At 41.9% G+C, this 27,329-nt stretch overlaps 1 protein-coding gene across 30 annotated transcripts in view; it reads left to right on the forward strand.

The window, feature by feature from the left end:
* Positions 1 to 8,819: 8,819 nt before the first annotated feature.
* clasp1a (cytoplasmic linker associated protein 1a) overlaps positions 8,820 to 27,329 on the forward strand; it is a 105,040-nt gene continuing 86,530 nt past the window's right edge. For 6 of the 30 annotated variants that reach the window (XM_036974758.1, XM_036974766.1, XM_036974768.1 and 3 more), the window contains exons 1-2: positions 8,823 to 9,021; positions 10,391 to 11,111. In XM_036974758.1, the coding sequence (XP_036830653.1) occupies positions 10,917 to 11,111 (195 nt within the window). In that variant the 5' untranslated portion in view covers positions 8,823 to 9,021; positions 10,391 to 10,916. Of the gene's footprint in view, positions 9,022 to 10,390; positions 11,112 to 27,329 lie in introns of all 30 variants that reach the window. The other 24 variants (XM_036974763.1, XM_036974770.1, XM_036974771.1 and 21 more) reach the window with 9 other exon arrangements.

The raw sequence follows: 27,329 nt of genomic DNA on the forward strand, positions 1-27,329 counted from the left end.
TAGAATCTTTGGTTAATTCACAGCCAAGATCTGTATCTTTGAAATGTAATCAAAATGTCCATCAATCGTGTTTTAGACCAGGTCATAGCACTATCTCTGCTGCATCCCTAGTTATAAATTATGTGCACTATCTCTGCTGCATCCCTAGTTATAAATTATGTGGTTAACTGTATGGATAAAAGGCAACATTGTGCTGCCCTCTTCATTGACCTATCAAAGGCTCTCGATACTGTTGATCACTCACGGCTAATTCAGAGGCTTTCCTCATTTGGCCTAGACCAGGCTGCATGTAACTGGTTTACAAATTACTTGACAGATGGACCTCAGTGTATCGACAGATGGACCTCAGTGTATCGACTGATGGTGTTAAATCAGGTTTCCTGGATGTTACGAAAGGTGTCCTGCACAGGTCGATTCTGCGTCCTGTACCTTTTACAGTTTACATTAACAATATTGACTTTTCTGTAAAAAACGAACCTGCACTTGTTTGCCAATCATATTGTTGTGTATGCTATTCCCTCCCATGGTTGACCAGGCTCTATCTGAACTACAGTCTGCCTCCATTGTATTAAAGAAAATCTTTATTGACCTGAAATTAGTATTGAATGCAGGTAAAACTAAATATATGATGTTCTCTAGAGCTCATAAAAATTACTCTTATTTAAGCATGCGTACTTTTGATGGTGTCCATATTGATGATAGTGTCCCTGCTTACAAATATCTGGATAGATGAAACGCTGTCTTTTAAAAAGCATATTGAGGCATTAGTAAAGAAGCTGGGAATAAAAATGGGCTTCTATAGAAATAGATCCTGCCTCTCACTAAACAGTAGAAATCAGATTATTCAGTCGACGTTCCTATCGGTCCTAGACTATGACGACGTCTATATGAATGCAGCTGCCACTTCATTAAAGCCTTCAGATGCAGTTTATCATAGTGCACTGCACTTTATTATAGGTGATAATTTTAGTACTCATCACTGCATTCTCTATCAAAGTTGGTTGGCCCTCTTTGATGTCATGTAGGTTGATACATTGCTATGTTATTTGTGGAACAATCTTCAAAATGTTCTAAAATGTTATGCTTTGGTGCCTCTAGGGAAATTCAGAAGGACAATTGAGGACCTTAATACGGATAGTTTTTTTATGACCATGTGTTTCTTTCTACTTGCATTTTGTATTTATATTGATGTGTGTAATTTATGGCTTTTTGTAAAAGAGACCTTGGTCTCAGTAAGACTCCTTGATAAAATAAAGGTTAAATAGAACGTTTAAAGAGATGGCAATGTTTGCATGAGTAACTAGTAGAAACGTTGTTTTCGCTTCCCTGGCAGTTGAAACTCAAACATAGAAGTTGTACTGCATCTGGAGACATCACAATGATGACAAAAGCTTTTTCTACTAATTATTTGCCTCCTTTTGAAATGTCATTGTGTTTCCAAGCCAAAATAATGCACATTGGACAAAATCTTAATCAGTTGCAATTAAGACTGCATTGAGTTGAATGCTCAGCTAGGCATCAATCCTAAAAAGAACATTCCTAACATTATTGTGACGAAACGTGCAGCCATGAATATAGTCTATTCCAACTCGCGCTGCAACATTGCCTGGATGGGGGCTGTGCGCACATGAAGAGCTATGCACAGGCAAAAAAGTTGTTTGAATTTACTTGAAACAAAAGTCTAAAGTAAGACTTTGTCCTTGAGTTTCTTGGCAATTCACTATGTATTGTTCACAAGCAAAGTTGTTTTTCTATGTTTGAGTTTCAACTGCTAGGGAAGTGAAAACAACATTTCTACTAGTTAGGCTCAATTCAAGGTGCATTATTGGCATGGGAAACATGTTTACATTGCCAACGCACCTGAAATGGATAAACAAAAGTGAAATAAACAGTAAATATTACACTCACAAGTTCCAAAATAATAGAGATAATTCAAATGTTGTGTTATACAGTGTTGTAACGATGTGCAAATAGTTAAAGTACAAATAGGAAAATGAATAAATATAAATATGGGTTGTATTTACAATAGTGTTGGTTCTTCACTGGTTGCCCTTGTGGCAACAGGTCACAAATCTTGCTGCTGTGATTGCATACTGTGGTATTTCACCAAATCAAGATGGGAGTTTATCAAAATTGTGTTTTTCTAATTCTTTGTGGGTCTGTGTAATCTGAGGGAAATATGTGTCTCTAATATGGTCAAGCATTTGGCAGGAGGTTAGGAAGTGCAGCTCAGTTTCCACCTCATTTTGTGGGCAGTGTGCACATAGCCTGTTTTCTCTTGAGAGCCAGGTCTGCCACTGTGTACAGTACTCTCTGTTTAGGGCCAAATAGCATTCTTGTTTGCTCTGTTAATTTTTTCCAATGTGTCAAGTAATTATATTTTTGTTTTCTCATGATTTGGTTTGGTCTAATTGTGTTGCTGTCCTGGGGCTCGGTGGGGTCTGTTTGTTTGTTTGAACAGAGCCCCAGGACCAGATTGCTTAAGGGACTCTTCTCCAGGTTAATCTCTCTGTAGGTATTGGCTTTGTATTTGAAGGTTTGGGAATCGCTTCCTTTTAGGTGGTTGTAGAATTTAACGTCTCTTTTCTAGATTTAGATCATTAGTGGGTATCGGCTTAATTCTTCTGCATGCATTATTTGGTCATTTACATTGTACGCAGAGGATATTTTGCAGAATTCTGCATGCAGTCTCAATTTGGTGTCTCATTTTGTGAATTCTTGGTTGGTGAGTGGACCCCAGACCTCCCAACCATAAAGGGCAATGAGTTCTATAACTGATTCAAGTATTTTTTGCCAGATCCTAATTGGTATGTCAGATTTTATGTTCCTTTTGATGATGGCATAGAAGGCCCTTCTTGCCTTGTCCCTCAGATCGTTCACAGCTCTGTGGAAGTTAACTGTGGCACTGATGTTTAGGCCGAGGTATGTATAGTTTTTTTTCTGTGCTCTAGAGCAACGGTGTCTAGATTTAATTTGTATTTGTGGACCTGGCAACTGGACCTTTTCTGGAACACCATTACTTTTGTCTTACTGAGATTTACTGTCAGGGCCCAGATCTGGCTGACTCTATGCAGAAGATCTAGGTGCTGCTGTAGGCCCTCCTTGGTTGGTGACAGAAGTAACAGATCATCATCAAACAGTAGACATTTGACTTCAGATTCTAGTAGGATGAGGCCGGGTGCTGCAGACTGTTCTAGTGCCCTTGCCAATTTGTTGATATACATGTTGAAGAGGGTGGGGCTTAAGCTGCATCCCTGTTTCACCCCACGGCCCTGTGGAAAGAAATGTGTGTTTTGCCCATTTTAACCCCACACTTGTTGTACATGGATTTTACAATATGTTTTCCCCCAACACCACTTTCCATCCATTTTTATAGCAGAACCTCATGCCATATTGAGTCAAAAGCTTTTTTGAAGTCAACAATGCATGAGCAGACTTTTCCTTTGTTTTGGCTGGTTTGTCAATTAGGGTGTGCAGGGTGAATATGTGGTCTGTTGTACGGTAATTTGGTTAAAGCCAATTTGACATTTGCTCAGTATTCAGACCCTTTACTCAGTACTTTGGCTGCTGGGCCCTCAGGTAATTTGTGCCTAATGTGAATTATAATGTACCTGGGGGGACCCTTGTCTGTCCTCTGACAACAGCTCCAGGGCATGCCTAGTGTTTGGGCACCAGTGTTCTAGCCACTTTGTGTTGGGGAAAATGTTTATGCTCTTGAATGTATTTGGCATTTGAGTTAATGAGGAGCACACTTTCTGCTTTTGTGTGTCCCCAGTGGATGTGTGGGGGTTGTCAGGAAAGCTATCGGGGGAGCTGACAGGGGGTCTGTTCGGTTGGTGTGTCCTGTACTGTCTGTCCCATTGTGGTGTTGAGGTTGTGGTTGTGGTCGAGGTCTGAGGTGGGCTGTTCTGCTGGCTTTTCAATCTCACAGGCACAAACATGACTCGAGTCACGTGACCACAGTAACCTCCCACTTTTAATGAAAGTGGCAGATTAATATTTTTTTCTCATCTGATATTTCGCTTAAAAGACTCACGTCACAAAAAATGAAATTTAACAATATACCACATGACTTCTTACTAGTAATACATTTATTGTTATAGAAATGTTACAAAGCATGCTCATCTGTTTTTTTTTTTTTGTGTGTCTAATTTGAGCAACAACAACAAATATTTTGGCTGGTAAAAAGAAAATCTGAGTGGCTGGTACTGTAGATTTATTTATCTAACTGCCACAGTGGCTGGTGGACCAAAAAGTTCATTTTATGCCCTGCTCACAGCTTTACCATAAAGTGAAGTGAATTCTCAACAACAAAGGATCATAATTACTTGTGTCCTGCCTGAGGCGGCTCAGATGTGAGCCACACATTTTTGTAAATATAACAAACCATGAGAAAATACCCATTCTCAATATTGATCATGTCGCATTTGACATTACATGGACTCTAGCCATACTGACTAAAATTGTAATTATTTTTTAAGTCCGTATGGAAACTTGGACTCATGCTTCTCTTATCCATCTGCAGTTATGCTTGATAAGGTTTATTTGTCAATGTGCTTTGATATTTTGGGTTGTGAAATAAATATGGTAACATCAAAATGTATTTGTTGCATACACAGTATAGCAGATGTTATAGCAGGCGCAGCAAAATGCTTATGTTACTAGCTCCAAACAATGCAGTAAAATGTCAAACAAGTACACACATTTTTTTTTAGGCTATATATTTTTTTACAAGAAATATCGGAACTAATCCAATTAACAACCAAAATAGCACTGTAACAGTAAACCAGATGCAATCTTTACACTAGATATACTAAGAATATGTACAGCAGTAGATACTGTATATTTGTGAGCTTTGTCAAGAATCCAGTATATAAATAAATATGTGGTGTGTATAAAGTGTAACTAAAATGCAATGTCGAATGCGGTGTTTAAATACACGGTACAAAACCCCATTTCAAATGGATAGGATTGTAGGAAATTAGCATCCGGAATATAAATATTTGTGAATGTTGTGTAGACAGTATGTGAAAAGAAAAGTTATGTACAGCAGTAGTTATAGGATAAGCCTTGAATAGAATACTGTATATAAACTCAGCAAAAAAAGAAATGTCCCTTTTTCAGTACCCTGTCTTTGAAAAATAATTCATACAAATCCAAATAAATTCACAGATCTTCATTGTAAAGGGTTTTAACACTGTTTCCCATGCTTGTTCAATGAATCATAAACAATTAATGAACATGCCCCTGTGGAATGATCATTAAGACACTAACAGCTTACAGATGGTAGGCAATTAAGGTCACAGTTATGAAAACTTAGGACACTAAAGAGGCCTTTCCACTGACTCTGAAAAACACCAAAAGAAAGATGCCCAGTGTCCCTGCTCAGCTGCGTGAACGTGCCTTAGGCATGCTGCAAGGAGGCATGAGGACGGCAGATGTGGCCAGGGCAATAAATTGCATTGTCCACACTGTGAGACGCCTTTGACAGCGCTACAGGGAGACAGGACGGACAGCTGAGTGCCCTCGCAGTGGCAGACCATGTGTAACAACACCTGCACAGGATCGGTACATCCGAACATCATACCTGCAGGACAGGTACAGGATGCCAACAACAACTGCCCGAGTTACACCAGGAACGCACAATCCCTCCAGTGCTCAGACTGTCCGCAATAGGCTGAGAGCCTGGATTGAGGGCTTGTAGGCCTGTTGTAAGGCAGGTCCTCACCAGACAACACCGGCAACAAGGTCGCCTATGGGCACAAACCCACCGTCGCTGGACCAGACAGACAGGACTGGCAAAAAGTGCTCTTCATCTGACGAGTCGCGGTTTTGTCTCACCAGGTGTGATGGTCGGATTCGCGTTTATCGTCGAAGGAATGCTTCTACACCTGCATTGCTTGCTGTTTGGGGTTTTAGGCTGGGTTTCTGTACAGCACTTTGAGATATCAGCTGATGTACGAAGGGCTATATAAATAAATTTGATTTTGATTTGATTTGAATGAGCGTTACACCGAGGCCTGTACTCTGGAGCGGGATCGATTTGGAGGTGGAGGGTCCGTCATGGTCTGGGGCGGTGTGTCACAGCATCATCGGACTGAGCTTGTTGTCATTGCAGGCAATCTCAACGCTGTGCGTTACAGGGAAGACATCCTCCTCCCTCATGTGGTACCCTTCCTGCAGGCTCATCCTGACATGACCCTCCAGCATGACAATGCCACCAGCCATACTGCTCGTTCTGTGCGTGATTAGGCATGCAAGACAGGAATGTGACAGTGTTCTGCCATGGCCAGCGAAGAGCCCGGATCTCAATCCCATTGAGCACATCTGGGACCTGTTGAATTGGAGGGTGAGGGCTAGGGCCATTCCCCCCAGAAATGTCTAGGAACTTGCAGGTGCCTTGGCAGAAGAGAGGGGTAACATCTCACAGCAAGAACTGGAAAATCTGGTGCAGTCCATGAGGGGATGCACTGCAGTACTTAATGCAGCCGGTTTGCCACACCAGACACTGACTGTTACTTTTGAGTTTGACCCCCCTTTGTTCAGGGACAAATTATTCCATTTCTGTTAGTCACATGTCTGTGGAACTTGTTCAGTTTACAGTATGTCTCAGTTGTTGAATCTTGTAATGTTGATACAAATATTTACAAGTTAAGTGTGCTGAAAATATACGCAGTTGACAGTGAGAGGAAGTTTACATATAAAGTGTCCAGAGTTGAATTATTATTATTTATTTTATTTAACCTTTTATTTAATTAGGCAAATCAATTAATAACAAATTCTTATTTACAATGACGGCCTACCCCCTAACCCGGACGACGCTGGGTCAATTGTGCGCCACCCCTATGGGACTCCCTATCATGGCCGGTTGTGATATAGCCTGGAATCAAACCAGGGTCTGCAGTGATGCCTCTAGCACTGAGACGCAGTGCCTTAGACCGTTGCACCACTCGGGAGCCCCAATGACTATGTACAGCCGTCTCTAAGGTTCAGGACAGGGTACTACTGGTATGCTAGTGGTGACTGTTTAAGAGTGATGGCCTGGAGACAGAAGCTGTTTATCAGTCTCGGTCCCAGCTTTGCTGTATCTGTAATGTCTCTGTCTTCTAGATATAGCTGGGTGAACAGCCTGTGGCTCAGGTCCTTGATGATCTCCTTGGCCTTCCTGTTACACAGGGTGCTGTAGATATCCTGGAGGGCAGGCAGTGTGCCCGGGATGATGTGGTGGAAAAAGTACTCAGTTGTTATACTTGAGTAAAAGTATAGATACCTTAATAGGTTACTCAAGTAAAAGTGAAAGTTACCCAGTAAAATTCTAAAAGTATTTGGTTATAAATATACTTAAGTATCAAAAGTTAATGTAATTGCTCAAATATTTGTATTTTATATTATTTCACCATTATTTAACCAGGTAGGCAAGTTGAGAACAAGTTCTCATTTACAATTGTGACCTGGCCAAGATAAAGCAAAGCAGTTCGACACATACAACAACACAGTTACACATGGAGTAAAACAAACATGCAATCAATAATACAGTAGAAAAATAAGTCTATATACGATGTGAGCAAATGAGGTGAGATAAGGGAGGTAAAGGCAAAAAAAAGGCCATGGTGGCAAAGTAAATACAATATAGCAAGTAAAACACTGGAATGGTAGATTTGCAGTGGAAGAATGTGTGAAGTAGAAATATAAATAATGGGGTGCAAAGGAGCAAAAATAAATAAATACAGTAGGGGAAGAGGTAGTTGTTTGGGCTAAGTTATAGATTGGCTATGTACAGGTACAGTAATCTGTGAGCTGCTCTGACAGCTGGTGCTTAAAGCTAGTGAGGGAGATAAGTGTTTCCAGTTTCAGAGATTTTTGTAGTTCGTTCCAGTCAGTGGCAGCAGAGAACTGGAAGGAGAGGCGGCCAAAGGAAGAATTGGTATACTTAAGTATCAAAAGTAAACATAGCAAATTCCTTATATTAAGCAAAGTAGATGGCACCATTTGCTTGTTTTAAAAATGTACAGATAGCCAAAGGCACACACTCAGACATCTATACTTTTATAAACGATGCATTTGTATTTAGTGAGTCCGCCAGATCAGAGGCAGTAGGGATGGCCATGTGTTCTCTTGATGAGTGAGTGAATTCGTCCATTTTCCTGTCCTGTTAAGCATTCAAAATAGTACTTTTGGGTGTCAGGGAAAACGTATGGAGTAAAAAGTACATTATTTTCTTTAGGAATGTAGTAAAGTAAAAGTTAAGATTCCCCCCAAAACTACTTTAGTAGTACTTTAAAGTATTTATACTTAAGTACTGGGGCTGATCTCGCCAACCTCTGGAGAGCCCTGCAGTTGCGGGCAGTGCTGTTGCCGTATCATGCGGCGTTACAGCATTTAGAAGTTTGTGAGGGTCTTAGGGGCGTTGGTCCTCAGTGATGTGCACGCCTAGGAACTGTAAGCTTTTTAGCCTCTCCATAGCGGCCCATTCGATGTGGATGGGCGATCTGTATTTAACATATGATCTGTAATACATATAATATATCTTATTCAATTAAATTTCAATTTGACACCATTGACACCAAATGTAAAACTGTTCTCTGTTTAGGCCACACGATGTCACTAAAGACTCGTGGCACTGGCTTGACAGGTTTCAGAGCATCGGAATGGGAGTCAAATGGGTGGCACAATTTCGCCTCCCTTTAGTTCTAAAGGTTCTGAGTTGCTGTAGCACTCTCTTCAAATTAAGAAACGGTGCATTCACGGAAGTACTGGTTACATAGATGGCCATATGATCCAGGAAATGAAATATATTTATCTAGTAGAGTGAAGTAGTGAACAACAGAAATGTGCATGCGTCAATTTCCAAGTGCCAAAATCCCCAGATTGACGCGTGCGCACGACAATCCCATTCTTTGTCCACCAAACGGCATTCCGGGGTGGAGACTGAGGTGCCTCGATGCTACTGTCATAACCCGACAATATTTACGAAGCTGTCAGACTTCAGATGTTTGTGTTGCTCTTTCTGAACAGGGTATGGTAAGTACGATATTAACCTATTCAAATGTATTCATTCATGCTTTCATTCAGAGTAGATGCTCACATTGTGTGTTCTGGCAGCTACACTAGCTGTGTGTGATCGGACGTTTAGCTAGCTAATCAATGAAAAAGGGTTAGCGCCATCTAGCTTGCTTGCTAGCTAGCTAGTTCGTTCAAATACAGGGTTTCTACTGTAGCGGTTGACTATGATCCATAGGAACACTCGTCAAAATATGCAATTGTTTTTATTGTGTTTCCACTGAACTACTGCATTTTTGGTTTATTTGAACCAGATAGCGCCTGACTAAGTAATAACGGTTTAGCAATATGAGTGAGACGAATGGATACGGCTGCTGTTGCTTTTAGTTATCTGTCAACCACAAGCAAATACAAAAACTAACTAGGTAATGTTAACTACAGTACTAGGCTACTGTACAAAGATTCAAACACAAGGATGTTGGTCAGAATTATATCTGTTCATTCATTTTAGCTAAACGTTTGGTTTCTCTGACGTACATTCAGACAGTGTAAATAACAAAACAAAAGAATGGTGTCTTACAAGTCCTACGTTTGTTGTATGACTGCTTAGTTTGTGGGTAGCTTTAGGACACTGCATCCGGAGTCTGTGTATTGATTGGACACCAACCAATTAAGACTCACGATGATGTGTCCCAGAGCTAGGTTGTGGGTCTGAAAGTCTTTGTTTGAATAATCCTTTGTGAGTGTGCTGTGTCTATTCATGCAATCTGACAGTACCCACAAACTGAGAACCATGCTAATAAAACCGTACAGTTGACATGAAATTAGATGATATAACCTGGTCCCAAAACTCACATGGCATAACAACTACCATGGGAGTTAGTAAAACAACACAGACTTAGGCCAGGGTATATCACTGCTGCATTTACAGTTATTTATTTGACAGATATTTCATATAAGATATACTTCATGGTTCTTAGTATGTGGGTAATGTCAGAATTTCTCGCAGTGCAAATCTCTAGCCCTTTACCAGTTTGGCATATCTGACCAAACACTTTGACTACAAATGTATTGTCCAGACAGAGACATATTCTACGTACTTAGGAGAAGTAGGCATTGCTCGCTGGCAGGTCACTTCATACACAAACAAAGCCATCTTATTTGCAGTGAACAAGCTGTCAGCATGTCAAAGAGAGAGAGAGCAAGTGGTATGAATGTGTTTGAAATGGCATGTGTCAACGCTGCAGTAACACACTGGGTTTGGGGGCTCCTGTGAATTCTTCACTGACCCCAGTTGCCATGGCGGCAGGTTGTTGAGCATTTACTATTTGAAGAGAGGAGGGTGGGATTGTGTTAACTGTCTCCCCTTCTCTATCCTTGACCCCGGTAGGGCTTCCTGGGAACCAGGGACCACTAAGTTATGAAGCTCTTTCCTTCCAGACCTTCCCTGTACTCCAGTTACTGTCACAGCCTAATCTTTACCCGCTGCTGCTCTCCCAACCACCATCTCTGCTGTCCCAACCACCATCTCTGCTCAGCCTGGTACTAGCAGCTTGACTCACTTCATCACAAAGAAGAAAAAAAAGGAAAGAGAGAGGGAGAAGAGATCCCTCCCCAGCTGCCATCCAGACACACATGGTGCATAGCTGCCATTCTCTAGGCTCCATCTATCCCCATGACCTGGCCTCCAGCTAGCTCCTGGCACACATGACATAGCCTAGCCTAGCCCAGGGCCTGCCCAAGGGATATAAATAGGCAGCATCCAGCTAGTGTGTGGAGTGTGCACTTGTTTCCTTTTTTTCCTGGGTCATACACACGCCTAGTAGGGGTCACACCCATTTGTTTTCTGTCTTCCCTCTGCCTGGAGCAGTGGTAATTAGTGGTGGGACCGAGGAGAGAGTGACGAGGCAGAGACCATGGAGGTCAATATGGAGTATTGTCTGGCCCAGGTGGTGCAGAAAGACCTGGGGCGGAAGGTGCAGGTGGGACAGGAGCTCATAGATTACATCGCGGATAAGGAGAAGTCCCAGGACCTGGAGCAAGACCAGACAGCTCTGGACAGGATGGTGGACGGCATCGCTACCACCTGGGTCAACTCCTCCAATTTCAAGGTAAGGAGGGTATTCATACCCCTTGATGTATTCCTTATTTTGTTGTGTTACAGCCTGAAATGAAAATGTGTTAAATAAAAAAAATTCTGTAACCAGGACACTCAAAAACACTCAATGTCGTATTGGTAAGCAACTGCAGTGTATATTTGGCTTTGTGTTTTAGGTTAATGTCCTGCTGAAAGGTGAATTTGTCTCCCAATGTCTGTTTGATAGCAGACTGAATCAGGGTTATGCCAGTGCTTACCTCTATTCTGTTTCTTTTTATCCTGAAACTCCCTAGTCCTTGCCGATGACAAGCGTACCCATAAAATGATGCAGCCACCATTGTGCTTGAAAATATGGAGAGTGGAACTCAGTAATATGTTGTATTGGATTTGCCCCCAACATAACACTTTGTATTCAGGACATAAAGTTAATTTCTTTGCCATGTTTTTTGCAGTTTTACTTTTGTGCCTTATTTCAATCAGGAGGCATGTATAATACTATTTTTATTCTGTACAGTCTTCCTTCTTTTCACTCTATAATTTAGGTTAGTTTTGTGGAGTAACTATAATGTTGTTGATCCATCCTTTTCTCCTATCACAGCCATTAAACTCTGTAACTGTTTTAAAGTCACCATTGGCCTCATGGAGAAATTCCTGAGCAGTGTCTTCCTTTCCGGCAACTGAATTAGTAAGGACGCCTGTATCTTTGTAGTGATTGGGTGTATCGATACTTTGAACTTCAAAAGTGTAGTTGATAACTTAACCATGTTCAAAGGGCTATTAATATCTGCTTTTTTTATTGCTACCCATCTACCAATAGGTTCCCTTCTTTGCAAGGCATTGGAAAACCTCCCTGGTCTTTGGTTGAATCAGTGTTTGAAATTCACTGCTTTACTGAGGGACCTTACAGATAATTGTATGTTTGGGGTACAGAAATCAGGTAATCATTCAAAAATCATGTTAAACACTATTATTGTAGGGGCCTCCCGAGTGGTGCAGGGGGGGGGGCTTTACTTGTCCTATCGCGCTCTAGCGGCGGGCCGGGTGCCTACAGGCTGACTTCGGTCGTCAGCGAATGGTGTTTCCTTCGACACATTGGTGCGGCTGGCTTCTGGATTAAGCAGGCGGTGTTAATAAAAAGAGCAGTTTGGCGGTTCATGTTTTAGAGGACGCATGACTAGACCTTTGCCTCTCCTGAGCCCGTTGGGGAGTTGCAGCGATTTTTTTTATTTCACCTTTATTTAACCAGGTAGGCTAGTTGAGAACAAGTTCTCATTTACAACTGCGACCTGGCCAAGATAAAGCATAGCAGTGTGACCAGACAACAATACAGAGTTACACATGGAGTAAACAATAAACAAGTCAATAACACAGTAGGAAAAAAAAAGAGTATATACAGTGGGGCAAAAAAGTATTTAGTCAGCCACCAATTGTGCAAGTTCTCCCACTCAAAAAGATGAGGCCTGTAATTTGTCATAGGTACACTTCAACTATGACAGACAAAATGAGAAAAGAAATCCAGAAAATCACATTGTAGGATTTTTAATGAATTTATCTGCAAATTATGGTGGAAAATAAGTATTTGGTCAATAACAAAAGTTTATCTCAATACTTTGTTATATACCCTTTGTTGCTGGTATTTTGGCCCATTCCTCCATGCAGATCTCCTCTAGAGCAGTGATGTTTTGGGGCTGTTGCTGGGCAACACGGACTTTCAACTCCCTTCAAAGATTTTCTATGGGGTTGAGATCTGGAGACTGGCTAGGCCACTCCAGGACCTTGAAATGCTTCCTACAAAGCCACTCCTTCGTTGCCCGGGCGGTGTGTTTGGGATCATTGTCATGCTGAAAGACCCAGCCAAGTTTCATCTTCAATGCCCTTGCTGCTGGAAGGAGGTTTTCACTCAATCTCACGATACATGGCCCCATTCATTCTTTCCTTTACACGGATCGGTCGTCCTGGTCCCTTTGCAGAAAGACAGCCCCAAAGCATGATGTTTGCACCCCCATGCTTCACAGTAGGTATGGTGTTCTTTGGATGCAACTCAGCATTCTTTGTCCTCCAAACACGACGAGTTGAGTTTTTACCAAAAAGTTATATTTTGGTTATCATATGGTCAGATGAATTCTCCCAATCTTCTTCTGGATCATCCAAATGCTCTCTAGCAAACTTCAGACGGGCCTGGACATGTACTGGCTTAAGCAGGGGGACACGTCTGGCACTGCAGGATTTGAGTCCCTGGCGGCGTAGTGTGTTACTGATGGTAGGCTTTGTTACTTTGGTCCCAGCTCTCTGCAGGTCATTCACTAGGTCGCCCCGTGTGGTTCTGGGATTTTTGCTCACCGTTCTTGTGATCATTTTGACCCCACGGGGTGAGATCTTGCGTGGAGCCCCAGATCGAGGGAGATTATCAGTGGTCTTGCATGTCTTCCATTTCCTAATAATTGCTCCCACAGTTGATTTCTTCAAACCAAGCTGCTTACCTATTGCAGATTCAGTCTTCCCAGCCTGGTGCAGGTCTACAATTTTGTTTCTGGTGTCCTTTGACAGCTCTTTGGTCTTGGCTATAGTGGAGTTTGGAGTGTGACTGTTTGAGGTTGTGGACAGGTGTCTTTTATACTGATAACAAGTTCAAACAGGTGCCATTAATACAGGTAACGAGTGGAGGACAGAGGAGCCTCTTAAAGAGGAAGTTACAGGTCTGTGAGAGCCAGAAATCTTGCTTGTTTGTAGGTGACCAAATACTTATTTTCCACCATAATTTGCAAATAAATTCATTAAAAATCCTACAATGTGATTTTCTGGATTTTTTTTCTAATTTTGTCTGTCATAGTTGAAGTGTACCTATGACAAATTACAGGCCTCTCTCATCTTTTTAAGTGGGAGAACTTGCGCAATTGGTGGCTGACTAAATACTTTTTTGCCCCACTGTACATTGTGTGCAAAAGGCATGAGGAGGTTGGCGAATAATTACAATTAGCACATTAACACTGGAGTGATAAATCATCAGATGGTCATGTGCAGGTAGAGATACTGGTGTGCAAAAGAGCAGAAAAGTAAATAAATAAAAACAGTATGGGGATGAGGTAGGTAGATTGGGTGGGCTATTTACAGATGAACCATGTACAGCTGCAGCGATCGGTTAGCTGCTCAGATAGCAGATGTTTGAAGTTGGTGAGGGAGATAAAAGTCTCCAACTTCAACGATTTTTGCAATTCGTTCCAGTCACAGGCAGCAGAGAACTGGAAGGAAAGGTGGTCAAATGAGGTGTTGGCTTTAGGGATGATCAGTGATATACACCTGCTGGAGCGAGTGCTACGGGTGGGTGTTGCCATCGTGACCAGTGAACTGAGATAAAGCGGAGCTTTACCTAGCATGGACTTGTAGATGACCTGGAGCCAGTGGTTCTGGCGACGAATATGGGAGGGAGGGCCAGCCGACTAGAGCATACAGGTCGCAGTGGTGGGTGGTATAAGGTGCTTTAGTGACAAAACAGATGGCACTGTGATAAACTGCATCCAGTTTGCTGAGTAGAGTATTGGAAGCTATTTTGTAGATGACATCGCCGAAGTCGAGGATCGGTAGGATAGTCAGTTTTACTAGGGTAAGTTTGGCGGCGTGAGACAAACTCGCAATTGGATATCACCCCTTTGTTAAATTGGGGAGAAAAGGGGGGGGGGGGTAGAGTGAGTCCATGTGACCTGTTAAGCACATTACACTTGAACTAATTTAGGCTTGCCATAGCACTTAATACTTATTGACTCAAGACATTTCAGCGTTTCATTTTTAATTCATTTGTAAAAAATAAACACAATTCCACTTTGACATTATGGGGTATTGTGTGTAGGTCAGTGACACAAAATCTCAATTGAATCCATTTTAAATTCAGGCTGTAACACAACAGAATGTGGAAAAATTCAAGCGGTGTGAATACTTTCTGAATGCACTGTACAGTTAGAGAAGCTAGATAGCTCCATGTCTGTCATCACGTAGAGATATGAAGGATTTCATGAGTGTAGCTAGCTACATGTCATCGTTCAATAGAGAGAGATATCAGTCACTGGAGATATTGAGAGTAGAGTATTGATATTGACTATTGGATGTTCTTATAGGCACTATAGTATTGCCAGCCTAATCTCGGGAGTTGATAGGCTTGAAGTCATAAACAGCGCAATGCTTGAAGCATTGCGAAGAGCTGCTGGCAAACGCAGGGAAGTGCTGTTTGAATGAATGCTTACGAGCCTGCTGCTGCGTACCATCGCTCTGTCAGACTGCTCTATCAAATATCAAATCAGACTTAATTATAATATAATAAACACACAGAAATACGAGCCTTAGGTCATTAATATGGTCAAATCCGGAAACTTTTATTTAGAAAACAAAATGTTTATTCTTTCAGTGAAATACGGAACCGTTACGTATTTTATAGAAAGGGTGGCAACCCTAAGTCTAAATATTGCTGTTACATTGTACAACCTTCAATGTTATGTCATAATTATGTAAAATTCTGGCACATTAATTACAGTCTTTGTCAGGAAGAAATGGTCTTCACACAGTTCGCAACGAGCCAGGCTGCCCAATCTGCTGCATATTACCTGACGCGAATGTGCTTTTGTTAAATCATCACCCGTTTGGCGAAGTAGGCTGTCATTCAATGATAAATTAACAGGCACCACATTGATTATATTCAACGCAGGACAAGCTAGTTAAACTAGTAATATCATCAACCATGTGTAGTTAACTAGTGTTTATGTTAAGATTGATTGTTTTTTACAAGATATGTGTAATGCTAGCTAGCAACTTACCTTGGCTCCTTGCTGCACTCGCATAACAGGTGATCAGCCTGCTACGCAGTTTCCTCGTGGATTGCAATGTAATTGGCCATAATCGTCGTCCAAAAAGGCAGATTTACCGATTGTTATAACTTGAAATCGGCCCTAATTAATTGGCCATGCCGATTAATCGGTCGACCTCTAATTGAGAGTAGGGCTGTTGCGTTGACGGTATTACTGCCACGCTGACGGTCACGAGTCATGAAAGCAGTCAAATTAGGCTTTTCCAAGCGCTGATGCTGCTCATGGGCATTCGTAGCCTACCAAACTTGCTAACTGCCTCGTTCACTACATTCTATTGTCCCTCTAATCACTCTGACATCAATGCAAATGTGTTCAAAAATCTAATCAAACACTCCATGAGCGCAACATTTCTATAGGCTATGCAATTGTGTGAGAGAACTGAGTGATGGCCTCTACTAAAAAGAGGATCCCATCAGCTTTCTATTGGCTAGGCCTACTTTTCAGCTTTCCTAATATTAAGCACATTTTTAATCTTTACAACTGGAGTATAGCCTACTAGGCTGGCATGAAAATGAAAATAGTCGTTGATTCGCTAATTAAAGTGCATAAATGCCATGTAAAATAAAAAGTAATAATGCCACAAAATTCTAAGCAAATCTTGTCTGCTAAATTAACTAGTGTAGCCCAGATCAGGACCTAACATAAGGACAACTCAGAGTATGCTATTCTGTTCTTCTGAAATAGACGACATGCTTCTTTATACCTATCTAAAATAAATAATGGATTTATTGTGAAGGTGTTCCAAAGGTCTGCGTCAGTGGCTTGTAGGAGATGCTAAATGTGTTTGCTAATTAACGGTCAATTACCGGGAGGCCGACATTTATTAGCTTGACAATCACCAGCTGACTAAATTTTGTGACCGCCACAGCCCTATGTGAGAGCATCAAATGGATGCAGGCTGAAGGGCTTGCTTTCAAGAGATGATTCAGGGGAATTGGACAGTTAGAGCAAGGAAAATAAGTTAAGAGAGGTTTTACTGGTTGGTCAGACTGTCCAATATCCTTTGTCCTAAGGCTGTCGTGGAGCATGTTCAGTTGGTACAGAGTAGGCTAATGGCATCGATCCTGTGTTGGAATTCGAACATTGGCCTGTTGGTTTTCAGAGGTCAGAGTAAATTTGCCATGTCATCCGAGTAATTCAATAGTCACCAACATAATCACGCTTTTCAGATGAAAGATTGGAATGGACATCTTTTTGGGGGGGGGGGAGCACACTTTCATTTCAGATAGTTGGACACATTTGATGATACTTTTATGTGCTCTGAGAACAATTTATGTTAACATTAATGCTGATTTGTAAAGGAAGCATCTTCGATTAAGTGGTGTCATTAAGTTTAATGACATGAATCCACAAACATGATTAAAACATGAATGTCATATATTATGCTGCTGTCCCATAAGATATCCGCTCCAAAGCAGATCTTAACAGGGTAGTGGTTTAAAATCTCCTCCTTACCATGCATGTTTTTTTACAGCAATTAACTGGCCTATGTATGTAGCATATGTTATGTGCCTGGGACAAACGGACGAACTCCACTGAATTAGAATGGCAGTACGCACATTTTACCTGAATCCTTCCTTCCCAATTCTCGAAGAATCACTTCTCCTGAATAACGTGAGATGCATTGCACCTTAACATAAACTGAATCGTTCCCCTTCAAAAACAGATATTCATACAAAAATGATTACATAGGCCTATGACTTATCTATCACAATTGTGAGGACATCAACAGGCCAATTTATCAATGTGCCTTTTCTTTCCCATCTGTCTGTGTTGATATTTCCTGGTATTATTTACAAAGCTGGTGATTTCTTGTTGTGATACGTAGTTTATTGTATGCTGGTACCGCAGATCTCTATCTAAACAAAGCCATACTTGCCCTGGCCTACATAGTTTAGTTGGATTCAGACATTTGTGTCTGCCCTGTTTTGCACCCTTGCAGTCTCTGTGTTTAGCTGTTTCTGCCTCAGGCCCTCTGAGCTGGTAAACTAAGGCAGAGCACTAGAAGGTGGTCTTTAGGACCTGAAAGCTGTGTTGAAAAAGAGAGAGTCCTAATTGGAGATGCCCTGGCCTGGCTACTGCTAGGATGAAGGGGCTCCATAGAGGTTTAGTGATGACTAAGTGAGAGGGGTTCAGGCATGGGGCTCCACAGGTCCTAAGAGGGTTGTAATCACTTTTTAATTGCAGCCCAGACGTACCGCAATCCATATTGATCCTTCACAGTGATGACACTAGTGCAGTGTCACAGGTTAAAAGTTGGAAGTCTTCATTGTCTGGTAGTGTAATGATTTATCTGCCGTGCCTCTGAACAGCATGCCAGGCAGTGGCTGTGCTTCGGAGCGATGCTTGCCTGGATGCAGACTGCGGTTAATGGGCCCAGTAATGTGGAAAGTATTTGGGTAGAACCAGAGAGAGTCTGTGTATGGGGCATTCTCCATAAATGGAGAATTGGGGTAGATGCCTGAGAACATTTTAAGGTCAGACTAAGTAGTGCAGGCTTTATGGTCACTGACATCTCCCAATACATTGCCCTGTAGCCTAACCAAAGAATATCCACAGCTTTTCACTTTGAACACATTGACTGATCCTCAAACCTAGAACTAGGCCTATATCTGGTCCTGTCGTCACTACAGGCCTGTTGTTTGTCTCTGTTGAATGGATCAAGATAATATATAATGGAATGAACAAGTGGCATACTCTCCAATCCCTCATGGAAGAATAGTGAATCTCCTGCTCTTCTACATGTAGCCTAGTCCTAGCCCGCCTACGTAGTAACTGACACTGCACTAGCTTAGTGTGTGATGTGTGTGGAATTACTGTAGTAGTAGTACTGTAGTATTTAGTCAAAGATTTTTGTAACTAAACCAAGATAGACCACAGCTTGTCGTTTCCAATGGGAACAAATTAGTCATAGTGGGTATAACAAGCAAGGAGGTGGGCAGAGCCAAGCACGCGCTAGCGATTATCCTATTGGCTCGTTCTAGTATGCATCTGCATATTTCTGTTAGGGAACGCCTACTCTGTGAAGTGTGCATGTGCAATAACTCAATTCGCCTTTGCACTCCTAAACAGGGCAATTTTTTATAACTTTTGCAAAGGGTAAAGTCTACAAAATGTAGTCCACTTTGTTCATAGCAGATTTTAGTTTGGGTACAGAAAACTGTATTGAGATCCAAATGTTTAATCGATGAGAAAATGTCCAGAATGTCGGCCAAAATCCATCTCGTTCCATCTACTCCCACTGCCCGCCATATTTGGTAGTGAGTGGAAACGCCAACCGGATGCTTCACATTTATACATCCGCTGAAATATCTGTCTCATTGTTCGGTCTGTGATTTTAGTCCTTCATTTGGCAGACTGTCCCATTAAGACTTACAGGGAGGGCAGGGATAACAACAGTACATGTCTGTACTCTCAGCTCACAGTGGACATCATCATGATTTGTACATATGTAATGAGGACATACAGGCTAACAACCGAGGGAGAGCTGTGATCAGTGTGCTAGTAGTTGACATTTCCTTTCTCACAATGGTTTCTCTGCTGCAGTCTTTCTTTTCATGTCTCTGCCATACAAGGGTGTGTCTGTAGACCCATCAGCCTTGCCTCACTTCAACTCTAAAACAACATTTAACATGTAATGGCAGACCTAATGATAGTTTAATGATGCAGGTGTGTCTGATGTTGAATACATATCACAAAAATGGGAGCAGTATTTTTCAAAGGCATATTACACTGCCATTATAGCAGCTAATCCTGAGGTTTCTCCAGGCAAGATGAATGTGTGTCTAATGTCTGTGCACTGTGGCCTGTCAGAACATAGGCCTGCTTGCGGTACTGTGTGTTTATGTTTGGTACAGTGCTTGCTGGCCCTGCAGTATCCCTTGAGGCATCCAGACTCAGGATCACGTCTTCTGCAGCAATCGCCATCTGATTCTGCCCTGCTCCAATCCACCAAAGCACACTAAACCCCTCCACCAAAACACACTAAACCCCTCCACCAAAACACACCAAACTCCTGTAGCTCTATTTAAATCTGTTTTGTTACCCAAAGCAGCAGCTTACGCAGATTCTATAGCTCAGGAAATAATACTCAACCCCAAGCTCAGCAAAATAGAACCTAAGCTCTTGCCTTTGTCTCACATTTTTGCCACTTCTAAATCTGAGCAGGATAGGGCTACTCTCTCTCTCTTACTTCTCTCAGCCATCAATCTGCCACTCACACTGTAGCACACCGTAACCCTGGGAAACCAGGTAAGCTGGGCCGTCTCTCTGACCAAATCAATGACCTCACAGAATCAGCTGTTTTGATGAGGCTTGAAGAAACCAGTTAGACAACTCCGCCTCAATGTCTCCACACAGCCTTCTTAACTCTCCTACCCTCCCCATGTCTCAGTAGATGGTTCAATGGTCCTCTTTCTCTAGCCTCACTCCCTCTCTCTCCCTCTTTCCCAATAACTATTTTTCTTTACCTTTCTTTTTCTCCCTCTCTCTCTCTTTCTCTGCCTTTGTCACTCCCTTTCTCTTTCTCCCATATGTCCCTCTGACTCGCTCTTTCCCTATACCTCTCTCTCTCTCTTTCTGTCTGGTTCAGAGACATCCCAGCAAGAACCCTGTCTCTCTAGATTGGGCTGAAGCCTTGTCACCCTGTGCCAGGGTGTTTGTGAAGTCTCTGTCTGCACCGAGGCACAGAGCCTTGTGACACTGAGGTGCCCTATAGGCCCTGGTCAAAAGTAGTGCACAGCAGGGAATAGGATGCCATTTGGGACAAATGCCCTGTTTCTTACAGGCTGCAGCAGCGAGAGAGAGGTTGGCTCACTAGCTGGTGTAGTCCTGTCCTCTGGCTGGAGGAGTCCTGTGTGTCGCCCCCACTGTCCCTCTCTCCTCTGAGGATGATGGCCATCTGCCAGAAGAGAAGAGGACAGAGGGCACAAATCTCACAAAACCATTATAGTGGCTGGCTGATATTGGCTTTGTTGCTGTACTGACATGATATACAGTATGCAGTGTCAAAATCAGGATAAGCCAATAAGCCCTGTGGCTACATTGAAGGTGTATTAGCATTAAGTTGTCACTGAAGAGGCCACCTAAATCATACAAACCTGAGGCAAACTGGCACTGGTCCAACGCATCCTCAAACCATATTCTATGTATACAACTAGTTCCTCAATAATATGTTCTGCTAATTGCGCAATGCTGCTTGTCCAATGTAGCCTCAAACCATATTCTATGTTCTACATACTTCCTCAGTCAGTATATTCTGCATTGCTAATCCAGTACTGCTACTTGTCTTTCCCCTGGGGATGTTCTTTTATGATAGATGGCATTTGTCATGGAAAGCTGCTCCTTCGTTTAGCTCAGCTGCAGTTGTTCACGGCCCCACTTGTCTTCAGGTGGTGAGAGGCAAGGAGATGAACATGTCCCTTGTTTGAGTGATGGGAGCAGTAAATCCAGTCCAGTAAGCCTCGACCCTTTCCCCAAAGCCTGTGCTAATGCTCTGGTCTTAATTCACCTTGTATGATATGTACTGTACAGAGCAACACAGAACTATGTGTGGCGTACTGGCTTGTTTGTCACTGTAATATGATGCACTCTGTACAGCACAGCAGCAAGCCCAGCCTTTTCTTCTTGGAAACCTGACTGACTGACTAGCTGACTGACTGACTGTTGAAGCTAGCACTACTGTGGGACAGGTATGACTGTAGGGTTCAGTACTGAAACATCTCAGGGGTCATGTCAACCCACTGAGGAGGACTTTGTGCCGGTAGAACCAAGACAAACACAAGCCTGTGTTAAACGTTAATCCAAAATATTTCCTTGTTATGTTTTGCGAAGCCTTAGGAATGCACAGAGCCCCAGTGTAAGGATTAGGCAGAGGAAGTCTGAGTGGACAGTCTCTCTCCGTGTTCTTCTTGTAATGTAGTGTAGCTATTTATTTGGTGCAAACAGCCGTTAGACTGTAAACACTGATGTGCGGTTGGAGGGAGCACAAGGCTGCAGTCAGTGATGTTTACAGGGGGGGGGTTAGGTGTTCTATCTTAGCTTCCTGTCCTCTGCTCTGGGCCTCCACACGACCTCCACACACTGTCTGTCTTTCTGTCGTCGTCCCCCCCCCCATCTGAGCCAATGCACTATTGGAAGACTGCCATCTACCTCCTTGTTCTCTTGTGAGATTCCTCTTAACCCTGTCTGAGACTAGCCCCCATATAGCAGTCCTTCTGCATCGTATTTCATTTCTTTAGCTAGCTACATTCTGTCCTTGTTCTCTGAACTGAAGTCATTGGATGGATGATCATATTGTATCTTGCTCCAGCGTGTTTGTGTCTGCATCCATGATCATATGTGTGTGTGTGTGTGTGAGTGTGCAGTTAACCTAAGTGCCTGTTCGTGTGCTGTGCAGCAGGTTTTAATGCCGGTGCTGCTGCGGTAGTGGTGTTTTTAAGGCGGCAGCGCTGTACTGTGGTGATGTGGAGCGCCAGCGAGAGCACTTCCGGGCTGGCAGCAGGGCAGCTCCATGATGGGGTTGACACAGAGGGGAGGAGAATGGGATAGCATGGGGAGAAAGGGGACTGGAGTATGTCTTAATGAACTGATACTGGACTGCTAGTGTGTGTGTGTGTGTCTTCTCCTCTCTTTGGCTGCCTGCCAGCTCCCCTTTTCTCTCCCTCCCCTCTGTCTTCTCTTGTTAACCCTGTCAAGGCATCATCTCTAGGCTAAACACAACCCAGAGTCATGACAAGCTCTTTGTTGTCAGTGTCCCTGCTGCGGTCTCATCTGTGTCCTGTTGGGCTGCATCTCTGCTTTGTCTGTCACTCTTTGTACTGTTGATATTTCATTTGGGCTGTTATTTAATCTGTGGGGTAGTTTATTTGTCGAGTTAGGCAGCATTGCACATCTCAATCCCAGGCATGCTTACATTTTCCTTATACGTTGCATTTTTTCTGTGTATTCGGTGGTTGTGTCAAAGCATTATGCTGGAGGGAAAGAAAACCAATTTTGAAAAGTAAGCAAACATTCAATGTTATCACTCTTAAAATTCTTAACCTAGTTCACCAGCAGGTGAAATATGGGATCTCTGTGGCAACCAGACAAAAGAGATGGGAAAGGATAGGCATTAACTCACTCAGTCCTGCCCTCAGATGCTCATTAGAGCCCTTTCAGAGATGATTGGGGAACATTTGATCATATTATTCATCAGGCCAATTAGAGAAAGGTTTGGTTTCCTGTGAGATTTATCTAAGATGATAGGCCTATTTCTCTAATTAAAGGTAGGTAGGATATATGTAACATATGGATTTTCATTAGTATACACACAAAGTCCCAATGCAAAGTTAGACCTGACTTTACTTTCTCAAGTTGTTACATAAAAACGATCAGAATGCCAGAAAGTGTTTTTGCAGCGTTTGACATAATATGGAGTACCCGGAAACGTCAAATACAGTGCATTCGGAAGTATTCAGACCCTTTTTGACTTTTTCCACATTTTGTTACGCTACAGCCTTATTCTAAAATGGATTAAATCATTCCCCCCCCCCCCCCCCCCCCCCCCATCAATCTACACACAATACCCTATAATGACAAAGTAAAAAAAGGTTGTTAAACATTTTAGCAAAATTATTAAAAATAGAAAACTGATATCACATTTACATAAGTATTCAGAACCTTTAATCAGTACTTTGTTGAAGCACCTTTGGCAGTGATTACAGCCTCGTCTTCTTGGGTATGACGCTACAAGCTTGGCACACCTGTATTTGTGAAGTTTCTCTCATTGTTCTCTGCAGATCCTCTCAAGCTCTGTCAGGTTGGATGGGGAGTGTCGCTGCACAGCTATTTTAGTATTTAAATTACTATTATTATTATTATTATTATTATTATTAAAATGTAGAGCATTTGATTGCTAAATCTGGGAGTGAGTGAAGTGATAGTAATGGGAAACTGGTTGAATTTCCAATGTGTTTTGTTTTGAGTCAGTGAGGCTTCTGACCATGCTGTACAGTTCTCCATCAGGCCCTTTGTTGAGCGGAGAGAGAACCTTTGAGTGTAGCTGCTGTCCATAGTGCTGCAGTCCGTCAAGACTCAATATGACTCAAGCACAGCTGAAGGTGCCCGTTGACCATCTAATAGTATTTTCGACCCCTCTGTATCAGAGACTTCTAAATTCTGACACTGTACAATATAATCCCTGTTTATATGAGAAATGTACTGTACCTTCTGTTTTATAATACTGTCTGGTCTTGGTCAGTATCCGTGCTGCAGAATTCTGTATGTTTTGCAGTTGACCAATGGCTTTCTTGGGTAGACCAAACGAAGAGCATTACAGTAGGGAAGCCTTCTTGTAATCAAAGCATGGATGAGTCTCTCTGTAATCAGCCTGAGAGAGAAACGGCCGCATCATGACAATGTTCCTCAGGTGGTAAAAAGCTATTTTGGTCACATTCCTAATGTGTGTGTGATGAAATTTAATTCAGAATCTAAAATAACAACTAGGTTTTTTGCCTGGTGAATTGCCTGTGAATTCAAATGTGTGGCTAGATAAATAAATAAATAAAACATTCTCTCTGTGCTTTGGCTCCAACAATAAGTACCTCGATCTTGTCTTGATTTAGCTGGAGGAAGTTGTGAGCCATCCAAGTATTTAAATCACTAATACGGTTTATTAATTTATCCGTAGAGCTAAAATCCTCTGGTGACACAGAAATATAAAGTTGTGTATCGTCTCTGTAGCAGTGAAAATCAATGCTGTGCTTTCTGATAACGCTGCCAAGGGGTAACATATAAACTGAACAGTGCCGGACGCAAAATCGAACTTTGGAACGCCAGGTGATATGTATTTTCTCTGAGTTATGTTCACCAAGGGTGACAAACTCTTGACCGATTTAAATAGGTCCTAAACCAATTTAGAACTTGACCGGGTAGGCCACCCACCTGTCCAGTCTGAGTACAAGGACAGAGAGCTGTTTGGCATCTGTGTTGGTCCTAAGATAATTTACCACTTTAACTAAGGCTGTCTCTGTAGTGTGGTGGGCACAAAAATCTGATTGGAATTGTAAAAAAATACAGTTGGCATTTAAAACATTTAGCTGTTGCTAGCGTCCCACCTGGCCATCATCCGGGGAAATTGCAGAGCGCCAAATTCAAAAACAGAAATAATCATAATAAAAATTCAAAAAACATACAAGTGTTATACATCGGCTTAAATATGAACTTCTTGTTAATCCAACTGTTGTGTCAGATTTCAAAAAGGCTTTACGGCAAAAGCATACCATACGATTATCTGAGGACAGCGCCCAGCACACACAACATTACAAACAGTTACCAGCCAAGTACAGGAGTAACAACAGTCGAAAATGGCGACAAAGTTAATAACTTACCTTTGATGATCTTCAGATGGTTGCACTCACATGACTCCCAGTTACCCAATAAATGTTTATTCTGTTCGATAAAGTCCCTCTTTATATCCAAAAACCTCTGTTTTATTTGGTGCGTTTTGTTCAGTAATCCAATGGCTCCAAGGCGGTCACAACAGGCAGGTGAAAAATCCCCAAAGTATCAGTTAAGGTCGTAGAAACATGTCAAACGATGTTTATAATCAATCCTCAGGTTGTTTTTAGTCATAATAATCAATAATATTTCAACCGGACAATAGCTTTGTCAATATAAATGAAAAACAAGAAAGGTGCGCTCTCGGTCGCACGTAGTAAACAGCTCTGGGACACTGCAGGGTCCACTCATTCAAAGTGGTCTTACTCTCTCATTTTTCAGAATACAAGCCTGAAACAATTTCTAAAGACTGTTGACATCTAGTGGAAGCCATAGGAAGTGAATTTGAGTCCTAAGTCAATGGATAATGTAATGGCATTCAATAGAAAACTACAAACATAAAAAAAATACCACTTCCTGGATGGATTTTTCTCAGGTTTTCGCCTGCCATATCAGTTCTGTTGTACTCACAGACATTATTTTAACAGTTTTGGAAACTTTAGTGTTTTCTATTCAAACCTATATGCATATCCTAGCTTCTGAGGCTGAGTAGCAGGCAGTTTACTTTGGGCACACTTTTCATCCGGAGGTGAAAATAGTGCCCCCTACCCTAGTGAGGTTAAGAATGGAAGGTTGGAGATTGGCCAAAAATTGCTGAACGCTGAAGAATCAAGATTACTTTTCTTCAGAGGGGGTTTCACCATAGCTGGGGGTTTTTGCAGTGGAGAAAGTGCCTTTGAACACTAACAATAGCTTTCACTTCTTCAGATATGCAATTCATTTTTTTTATAAGAAGGTGGTGAGGATAGGATCCAGAAGGCAGGTAGAAGGCTGAAGTTGTGATATCACTTTCCTGAGCATGTCTGTGTCAACCAGGGAAAATAAATCTGTAGTGCCTTTGCGTGGTAAGCTAGGGAACGTATCATCAAACTTCTCATCAGGTCGTGCTTGACTGATACCCAGCCTAATGTTGGTTATTTTATCTCTGAAGTATGCCGCAATCTCATCACATTTAGATTAGGAGGAAAGTTCACAGGTTTGCGGGGTAGGATTTATCAGGCTATCAATGGTCGAGAAGAGCACTCTTGAATTATTCTGATTTAATAGTGATCAAGTTAGAATAAGCATTTCTAATTGCCTTGTTGTATATGCCAAGTTGCTCTCTCAGAAAATCATAATTGACCTGCAACTTTGACTTTCTCCACTTCCGCTCTGCCTTTCTGCAATTTCTCTTTAATTGATTAGTTTCCTCACTCATCCAAGGGGCTCTCCCCTTTTGGATGTGGCCTTTTTCAACTTTACTGGAGCCATGGCATCAATGGTTGCCCTTTAATTTGCTATTAAAGTTATCAACTAAATCAACACGAGGAAGGCAAAATAGGGGATGGAGTATTGTTCATACACTCAGTAAAATCTGTAGCAACTTCAGAGGTAAGATAGCGTTTCTTAATAATGCGTTCAGTATTACCCTGTGCTATGGGCAACATGGTAGTACAAAATACACAGTGGTGATCAGATAAAGCAACATCAACAATAGAGGATATGTCAATAGAAAGCCCCTTGGTAATAACCAGGTCCAAAGTAATGCCGCGGTTATGGGTTGGCCCAGTAACATGTTGGGAGAAAGTCCATAGTAGAGGTCGACCGATTATGATTTTTCAATGCCGATACCGATTATTGGAGGACCAAAAAAGCCGATACCGATTAATCGGACATTTAAAAAAAAAAAGTTTATTTATTTGTAATAATGACAATTACAACAATACTGAATTAATACTTATTTTAACTTAATATAATACATCAGTAAAATCAATTTAGCCTCAAATAAATAATGAAACACGTTCAATTTGGTTTAAATAATGCAAAAACAAAGTGTTGAAGAAGAAAGTAAAAGTGCAATA

Source organism: Oncorhynchus mykiss, chromosome 3, assembly GCF_013265735.2.
Source record: "Oncorhynchus mykiss isolate Arlee chromosome 3, USDA_OmykA_1.1, whole genome shotgun sequence".
Lineage (NCBI taxonomy): Eukaryota > Metazoa > Chordata > Actinopteri > Salmoniformes > Salmonidae > Oncorhynchus > Oncorhynchus mykiss.